This window comes from Penaeus chinensis, chromosome 16, assembly GCF_019202785.1.
Source record: "Penaeus chinensis breed Huanghai No. 1 chromosome 16, ASM1920278v2, whole genome shotgun sequence".
Taxonomy (NCBI): Eukaryota; Metazoa; Arthropoda; class Malacostraca; order Decapoda; family Penaeidae; genus Penaeus; species Penaeus chinensis.
In genome coordinates, this window is record NC_061834.1 from 23338351 (window position 1) to 23348350 (window position 10000).

Consider the following 10000-nt stretch of genomic DNA (forward strand, 5'->3'; position numbering starts at 1 on the left):
ATGCCACGAGACTCATCAGCGTCATGAACTATAAACGAAAGAGTGAGTCAGCAGTCTTTATTCTTAAATTCTTGTATTTCACATTCAAATGCAGTAGAGTCTTGCATGTTAATTCAAAAGAGGAATAGAGGGAAGTTTTGGTTCAACTGTTAAATGGGGGTAACTTGATGATATGAAAAAAGTTCCAATCGTATAAAAGAAAAGATGTTAAGAGAATTAATAAAAAGGACTTTTTGATACACTCGAAACGTGACGGTTTTGCATTTACCTGTTTTATGACGTCTTTGTCATCACGTTACTTGCGTTTTTGTCCTTGTTGATTAAAATCAGGATGGCAGTGATAATAATAATGAAAACAATGATAGTAATGATAATTATGAAATTCATGATAATTTTGATGATAATAATAATAATACTCCTAGTAAAAATTATAATAATGATAATGATAATGATAATGGTAATGATGATAATAATACTGACAATAATGATAGTAGTGAAAATGACAATAATAATGATTACTCTTATTACTATCATTATTATTACTGTTATTATTACTGCTATTAGTGCTGCTACTATTATTATTACTACTACTACTACTACTACTACTACTCTACTACTATAATCATTATTATTACGATAATGTTAAGAGTAAGAGGAAGAATATTAAATATAATATATGGATTCCCACCGGGTAAACAGAGCCAATCCAGTATATGTGCCTTCGGAAAACTCTATGTGCGCCTGCATTTGTGTAGAAGACTTGCTCGAAGAAAAGAATATATAAGCCAGTGGTGATAAGACTCCCAGCTGTAATAAGGGGCATCCAGAATCCTCCAAGAGCTGAAAAGATATTCGTGAATATGTTTATCAATGTGGGGGGTGTTTAGTTAGTTTCACGTGCAGTTTTTGTGAGGTATGGTTGGCTGAGTGTTATTCTGTGAGCTTGAATTAATGGTGAATGGATTTGTAGAGTTTCGTGTGTGTGTGTGTGTGTGTGTGTGTGTGTGTGTGTGTGTGTGTGTGTGTGTGTGTGTGTGTGTGTGTGTGTGTGCGTGCTGTAATATATCTATTACAAAGTTCATCACGGTTTACTCGCTCTTATTTTGAGTTCAATTTAGCTACTTGACCTCAAACAAATACTTATACAAGAATTAATATATTCAGTTATTATTATAATTTTATCATTATCTGCTGTGATAGTTTCGATATGAAACTCCTACCCTAATTACGTTTTTATAGAATTCACCCAATCGTTAACTAATCTCACCTTGTCTATATTCATCTTGAGTCGGAACATAGGAGTTGTTACATCCTGCCTGGTTAAAGGAATCGTTGAGCAAATCTACAGGCGACTCGTAAGGAATCTGGAAGTGCATATTATTTATTTTTTCTAAATATAATAATAATGAATATAAAAAAATCGTAGGTAATTGGTATAATCAGGAACTTTCCGCCGTATAACAGAATTGAATTAACTCTAACTTTGCGACTTACATAACTTGGGTTTAAAGTTGTAGTACTTTGTGCTTAGCCTACTGGGGAGATTTATCGTGAAGTGAAAAAGAAAAAGGTATTTCGCATTCATTGGTACACCAAATGAAAATGAAAATTACCAAGGGGTTCATTTTATAAGTGTTGAAAAAAATAGCTTAATGTAATTCATAATTAGTTTCCTCATAAGCATCTCAATAACACTAGAACCTTGAATATTTGTTTGCATCGAATACTTAAACTGGAAATTTATGGAAAATAAAAGAAGACGGATAAACATGCATTAATTTTCCAATCTCAAGCTTTCAGAATAATTAACCTAAATATCCGACCGAACAAAAAAAGAAAGAAATGAAAAAAAGGAAGACCGAAATAAATAATGAATGAGTGAATGGAAGGAGGAAAGAAAAAAACGACAAAATATCATATGGCTTACCGTCCGAACGTCAGACATCGATAATTCCATCGTCCTGATTTCCAACTTAAGCACTCAAAGACATCATCAACTTTAAATGAAATCAAGTTTCTCGATGATTGTCCACACGACCGCCTGGGGGCATTGGGGCAGCGAGTGAAAAAGTCAAACCACTTCTCTAGTCCTTTGTTTTAACTGAGAGCTCGGGCATTGGCTGTGGCATCAAATCTTTTTTCCTCGGCATCTCTTTATCGCGTGTTATCTTCGTCTGCCTCTGTACTGATAACACTGTTAATGTGATGCTGACGCGTGATACGAGATAACAAGCTGGGGTTCTTGAGGTCACGTGGGGTCGCTGAAAGAACGAAGGCTTTGATATAATGCTCCCCCACCCTCTTTCCCTCCCTCAACCCCCACCATCCTGTACCCCCACTTATGCAAATTTACGACCCTCTTCTCAACCTCTGATTGAATTAACTCTATTTTTGATAATATACTTTTTTTTTTTTTAGATCCACTAGGATACCATACTGCATCATGATGAAAAAAACTGCATATTCCGGTGAATTGCTGATAAAGTTTCGTTATCATAATGAGATAATAACACATGGATAAACGATCATTTTTCTTGAAATGCTTTCAAAACAATAAAAGAGGCTTGTCTAATTGTATGCGCTGGGGGAGAGGGGCAGAGTTACGTAATGTATGACGCAACATTTGACATCCTACACCCCCCCCCCCCCATCCCCGTCACTCTCCAACCCACTTCCACTCCATCCTAATTTACCCCCACATCTTCAACATTTAAATTATAACAAACTTCATTTTGATAAGATCATTTCATGTCCAACATGGTGTACACTAAACAAAAAAAAACAAAAAAACATTGATGGCAGTTTTTTGTTGATGTTGTTGTTTGGAAATGTATGAACGTTCATGTACAGTTAAAAATAAAGACTTCAGTCTATACAGAGAATACTTATGAACTGACGTTGGACTCGATGTAGACTGATTACTTAGACCTCTATTTATCCGTCTCACCTTTTTGTTCTTTCTAACTTTCTTCCTCTCCTTATTCTCTCTGCTTTTCTCAAGCTCTCTACTTCTCTTTATCTCTCTCTATTTCTACATCTCTATCGTTTTTTACTTTCTCTCTGGCTCAAACAGCAGCTCTCTCTGCCTCGGTATCTCTCTCCCTTTCTTTATCTTTCTGTGTCTGTATGTTTGTTTCTGTTTGTCTACCTGTCTGTCCGTGTCTGTGTCTGTCTCTCATTCTCTATCCAACTATCTATCTGTCTGTCTGCCTCGGTCTCCCTCGCTTTCTCTTCCTATTCTCTCCCTCACCATCCCGCGTAAAGTTTTAACGCCATTTTTACTTACCAAAAGTCCGCACGATTTCAGAAAACCTTTTGAACAGTTTTCCAGCTGATGACAATTATTAATCATCGTCCTCCGCGCACGTAATAAATCTATTGTCTTCTCCAAGGCGCCAAGAACGAGGGGAAAAGGCGAGGGGAATTTTTCGTATTGGCCTTTGAGTTCCGAAATGTTCAATACGCTCCTTTTGTATGCAGCCCATATCAGAGCCTGTGTGCAGACGTGTCGACGAATATCTATGTACTATATTTAGAATTGCTCTTGTCAGGGATGTCTTTGTGCCTGAACCTTTGATGATAAAAAAACAGCAGCATTATGTTTGAAGTCGTGTGACACAGGATTGTCTTTGGAGTCCGAGGCCTCCCGGTTTTGTTTTGCACTTCCTAGTGCTTTGCCTGCCCCTTCAGTGATTTGATTTTGCAAGTAACACGAGACTACAGTAGGCGTAATCAGCACCCCACCTTAGACCCAGAGCACTCTTCAACACAAGGGTAGTCCCTTACGGGCTTAACCTCTGGGTAGGGAGGCCCAATAGTCTAGGGCGTTCTTTGGGCGCACTTTTTATTTTATAAAGAATTCTTTTCCTCTCTTCATGTGACTTTCCTGAGCCTACTGGAGTTCCCTTGCAGACTCTCGTATTCGCCAGGGAGTTAAGCATCGAATTATCGTCCATCGTTTAGGCAAGTTTGGCGGTAAGGAAGTGACCTACACATAATGCGATCTCCCTTTGGTACTGGAGAAGACAACCAGGCTTCTACTATGGTGGGGGGGGGGGGGGGGGGGTAGAGGATGCATAACTGCCACACTCTCTTGACTATTGCTGTTAGGTTGATTGACTATAGTTAAGATTTTTTTGGTCCTTTCAGTACAACAGGCACAAGCCCAGGGTCCGGACTTGGTCTGATACCCAGTGTGATTGATTGACGAGTTTTTGCATTCCCTCCAGAGAATACAAGGTATTTGACTGTCAAATGTGTGAATGAAAATCAATTGTTTTTGAACGCGATTTTGATTTTGTCCGGAAACTGCAAGACTTTAAAAAAACTAAAAGTAACTATCTCTGTTGGCCCAAATACCGGTAAAGAAGTAATGTTTAACAGGAATTTGAGGACAATGGTTAACTGAAATTTGGGGACAATGGAATAGTGTAGATCTTGAGAACATGAAGGACCAAAGTGTGAACTGCATGTGTGACCGAAACCGGATTGTGTTTTCTTTTATTTCTGCTTCAACTAAAATCCCTGAGTATGTCAAAGTTGGATAGTCCAAGTGCAACCATATATTCAAAAACCTATGCGCTGTAATAGATGTCGAAATTTTGGACACACCTTATTACAATGTATTGATGATGATACTAATAAATTTACTTGTAAATGTGCTGGAACTCATGCTGAATGTTGTAAATGACCTTAGATTATCAACCTCGTCTTATGCTCTCGATATTATAGTTCTCCAAGAAACGTATTTAACTAACCTCGTGTCCGATGAGGTTGTTTCACTGAGGAACTACCATCTCTGTCAGAAGGCAGAGAGGGGAGAGGGTAGGGGTGAGGGCGGAGTCACTATGTACATCCACCAAAGCCTATTTGTGGATATTAGTGGATATTGATTCTACTTTGGAGTTTGTCGCTTGCAAAGTAAAAATCAATAACACGTATCTGACTACATTCAGTTTATTGTTCACCTGACACTAGGATAATTATGCTCTTCAGGATAGTCTGCCACAAAACAAATTAAAGGTGGTTTTAATGCTCATCATATATCGGCAGATGGTAGAGGTAAGCAAATTCTTAAGTTAACCAATGTTTCCGATTTAGTCCTTCTGAATGATGGTAGTCCAATGTAGGTGGACGATAGTACCAGTACTTTGAGTTTTATTGACATATGTTTTTTTTTTTGTTTTTTTTTTTCAACAATAGCAGCCAAGTGCTTCTGCTACACCACTGACAACTTGAGAAGTGATCACTTTCCTATTTGTATTAGATATTCATGCAACACAACACGAACGACTTCAGCACCTAAATTTAACGTAAAAAGAGCAGACTGGGTCGCCTTCACACGGAGCGTTAAGCTCGAAGTTGTTGGAGAAGCCATTGATGATAAAGTAAACAATGTTCTAAATTGCATATTAGATGCACTTACCAGGCAGTTCTCATATACAAGAAGCTCAGAAAATTACCATCCTGCATTCCTGACCACCAAGGAAGTGGCAGAGCTGCAACCTATACACATTGCTACAGGAGTTACATAGATTACAATCAAGATCTAACAATGGATGAGCTTGTCTGAGCCCTAGAAGCCTGTAGAGGAGCATCCCCAGGCTTCGATGAGATCCAGTATGAGATGATATAGCATTTTAATCATGATGCAGTGATTAAGTTGCTAGAAGAGTATAATGAAATTTGGAAAAGCCAGACTTTTCCAGACTCATAGCACTTTGCCCACATCATTCTCATATTAAAAAGAAGGGGAAATCCCAGATCCGCCATCTCCTTCCGCCTAATTACATTGACAAGTTGCTTATTATTATTATCATTATCATCATTCTTAATGTTCCGATTACTTTTTTATCATCATTGTTTTTGTTATTATCATTGTAGTCGCCCTTCGATTATGCAATAATGAAACTCGCAATGTCTCCCTCACTTACTATATTGGTAAACATGATGAAACTTGTGGACATATGACATGCACTAACTTCTATTAATCCTTTTATTAATATGACGCATCACGTACGATATACATAAAGAAATGTTTGCACGTCAGATCCAGCTGATTTCTATGTATTTATACATATTCCATTATTTCAGTTTACACTACAATATACTTCAATTGATTTCAACACATACACTTTGCGAGTTCTCTGATATACTTGGTGAATTTCAGTAGAGCAGATGTCATGCCTTGGAATGTCACAGGCATACTGTCCTCTTGTTATTAGCTGCCACAGCATATGGAAGCAGTAAAAGCGCTGTTTGTTTGTCCAGCTGGGTTTAACCGTCTGCACTGGGCTGGGTGATGATAACATGCAGTCGTTATATACTCTAAACGGTTACATGCGGCTTCAAGCAGATATCACAAAGATGTAGCACCTCGAAAAGTCATAGGTATATTGTTTTCTTGTTATTAGCTGCCACACTCTGTGAAGGCGGACAGAGCTTTGCTTGTTTATCCAGCTGTGTTTGACTCTGGCCTCTGACGTGTTGTGTGTGGGCTGGGTGGTGATACTATACATAAAAATCTCAGCTGCCATGTAGTCTACAAGGCTAGATGCGGCTTCGATCATTTCAACCATCATCGTCATGATTATTATTATTATAATTATTATCACTGCTAACATTATTATCGTCATTTATATTATCATTAGTGTTATTTCTATCATTATTATCATCATTATTATCATTATTATTGTTATTACTATCATCATGATCATCATTATCATCATTATTATCATTATTATTGTTATTACTATCATCATGATCATCATTATCATTATCATTTTTATTATTAATATTGATTAGTATTTATTATTATTATCATTGTTATTATTATTATTATTATTACTATTATCCTTATTACCATTGTTATTAATATTATTATTATTCTTAATATTATTATTATTATTATGATTTTTATTATCATTATCATTTTCATTTCCCTTATCATTATCGTTATTATAATCATTGTAGTTATTATAATCATTAAGATTACTATTATCATGATGATCATTATTTTTATTGTTATTATTATCATAATTATCAATATTGTCATTCTTATTGTTATGATCATCATCATTACTATTATTTTTATTGTCGTTATTTACTATTTATATTTATTTTATCATTAGTGTTATTTTATCATTAATATTATCATTATTGTTATCAGTTCTATTATTAACATTATCATTATTGTTACAATATTTATGTTTACTCTTATTATCATTATCATTATTATTTTTCATTATTGTTATTATCACTATTATTACTTATAATATTATTGTTATCCCCATTAGTAGTAATACTAGTCTCCGTAGTAATAGTAGTATCATTATTTTTATTTTTTTATTATCATTGTCATCATTATTATTGTCATTATCATCATTACTCTTGTTACTGTTATCATTATCATTATTATTGTTATCATTATCATCATTATTATTATAATAAGTATCAATATCATCGCTATTTTCATCACTGATAGCACATTATCATTATCATTATCACTATTATTTTCATTATTACTATTATTTTTACCAGTATCATTATTATCATTATTATTATCATTATTATCGTCTATACCATTGTTATCATTATCATATTACTGTTACTATGTTAATGATAATAGTATTGATGAAAATAATGACGATAACAATGATACAAGCCCGCAGTCACACATTATATTTACACATTATATATTGTACTAAGTTGCGTCCCGCCCAGATGCGTGAAGTTGCAATTGTCGGCTGGAGGTTACTGCTGAGGCTGGGCACCATGGCGGGTAAGGACTAAGTTCAGCCGAGTCAGCACCAGCTGACACACGTTAGCGAGTCGGCATTAGTCGACACAGGCCGGGCTCCCCTCATGGGCATAACCCGGGCGAGGCTCAACTTCGTATAACAGACTTATCCTTACTTATTAAGTTGTGGAAAATAATAACATTCAATATTTTTTTAAACAATAAACCAACACTAATGACAATTAGAAAATTATATTTATTCATTCGTTACATGATACCTGTGTGAGAGAGAGAACATCAGGTTAGAAATTTGCCCCCGTGTTATCTATAAGGTAAATACTGCTATTGAATGTTCCCATATCTTGTCAATTGCTTTTTCATGTCATACTCTTAGGTGGCCTGCTGATATACCTATCCTGAAGGTAGTCTTAAGCTAATAATTATAATTATTAGAAAGTACATATTGTCTAATGCCTCTCAGCTTGTGCGAAAAAATGACAAGGAACTAATTCATATTAGTAATAAATCATTACAAAGTGTAATGTGGATACTGCTGAAATATGAGATAAGTGTTACGATCTAGGAAGAGAAAAAGAATACTTAAAAATTCTATATCTTAAATGATAACAGGCTTACTTTCACAATGACTATCACACACTGAGGTATAATGACTACTCTCACCTGCAATTCGTTTTAAGCATTATTTTTAACGGTTACAAATGGCAGTACATTAAGCATTGGGTTTGCTGTTCATTTTAAAGCCCAGTGTAGATGAACAGCATGAAGTAATATACGTGTAGTTATGTTCACTGATTTTCCTCCTCCTCCTTTTCTTCCTTTTTTTCATTACTGCTAAAGCAGTACTGGCTAATTAAACTCAAGGAATTTATTGAACACATATTTTATTCCATAATTATGAAGAGTATTACAGAATTTACTTTTTCTTTACCTGTAAACCCCTTTTTTATGCGACATTGCAAAGTCAAATCGATTGGGAAAAGTTTTGTAATAATTACATCTCACTTACAATACAGAAAGGCATTCATTCTATTAGATGTAAACATACGTGTGCGTTCATACAGTATACATGTAGATATATGCATAAATAAACAAACAGACAGAAAGACAGCCCTCTCCTATTCTGTAGCAATTTCCTCCCCGACGGGTCACGCCGTGAGGCGTCAAAACAAACCGCTCGATCTGTGGCGTGCGGCTGTACGCCGTGGCGGCGCGCCAAAGCGCTTCGAGCCGGTGATTCGGTTTGATGTACCGAACTCCCACGCTCATTAAGGAAAACGATCGAGGACCAACGTTATCACAATACCCAGAGCAACAAGACCTCCGACTCCAGAAGAAGATTTACCGGAAGAGCAGGTCTTGAGGCTTACTTTCCTGCACTTCTCCTGGTGGACGTCGCTGTAGGAGAGGGTCTCCGTCACCTTCTTCAGGAAAACGGCCTCGCTCTTGCCGCACTTGAGGTAGCTCATCCCGTAGACGCAGGAGAGGAACCCCGCTCGGATGCTGTGTGAGAGAGAAGAGATGGAAGGAAGGGCGTGGCGGAGGAAAGGGTTGTAGGTTTATTTATGCTTGTGTTTCCGTATTCTTATTCTTCTTTATAGTGTGGTTTCTGATTATTAGGGATATATGTTATATCTAAGAACAGTAAAAGAGTACAATATATATATATATATATATATATATATATATATATATATATATATATGTATGTATGTATATATATTTGCATTTTTTTTTTCTTTTTTTTTTGGGGGGGGGGGGGGTGACTTGTTATTGAAATCAAATTGCGGTTGTTTATGGTGCTTCTATATTACCCTGCCAAGGAATGGCCAGGGATTATCATCGATTTATGGTGATACGAGATTTGAACTCAATATTGTTCGACAAGAATACCAACATTCCACCAGACAGCACACTTTTGTCGGTCTTATCGTTGTTACGAGTGTCCCAGGTGTTGTTTTGATGTTGTAAATTTTGTTCCTCTTGTTGTTGTTTTTTCTGCTGTTCCTGTTGTTGTTTCAAAGTTGTTTTTGCAACTTTTATTGCTTTGATGATGATGTAACTGCTGTTATTATTCCTGCTGGGTTTTTTTCCCGACAGACCGTATACATTGCAACGATCACGCCATTGTGTACTAACCAGCATATGTTATGGTCCCTCTTCGCCTGCGTAACATTGGCTCTGATGTGCTCCCTGTTGACCAAATACTTGAAGTGGTTGTGGCATTTGTCCCAGTCATCACGC

At 36.3% G+C, this 10000-nt stretch overlaps 2 protein-coding genes across 2 annotated transcripts in view; both read right to left on the reverse strand.

The window, feature by feature from the left end:
- Window positions 1-2137, reverse strand: part of LOC125033529 (organic solute transporter subunit alpha-like) — a 10165-nt gene extending 8028 nt beyond the window's left edge. Inside the window, exons 1-4 of the mRNA XM_047625106.1 lie at window positions 1928-2137; window positions 1268-1364; window positions 689-840; window positions 1-28 (exon numbers count right to left, since the gene is read on the reverse strand). The exon at window positions 1-28 is cut by the window's left edge and continues 46 nt beyond it. Of these exons, the coding sequence (XP_047481062.1) occupies window positions 1-28; window positions 689-840; window positions 1268-1364; window positions 1928-1957 (307 nt within the window). The 5' untranslated portion in view covers window positions 1958-2137. The remainder of the gene's footprint in view (window positions 29-688; window positions 841-1267; window positions 1365-1927) is intronic.
- Window positions 2138-8838: 6701 nt separating this feature from the next.
- LOC125033196 overlaps window positions 8839-10000 on the reverse strand; it is an 11984-nt gene continuing 10822 nt past the window's right edge. The window contains exons 3-4 of the mRNA XM_047624567.1: window positions 9896-10000; window positions 8839-9259 (exon numbers count right to left, since the gene is read on the reverse strand). The exon at window positions 9896-10000 is cut by the window's right edge and continues 34 nt beyond it. Coding sequence (XP_047480523.1) covers window positions 9025-9259; window positions 9896-10000 — 340 coding nt within the window. The 3' untranslated portion in view covers window positions 8839-9024. The remainder of the gene's footprint in view (window positions 9260-9895) is intronic.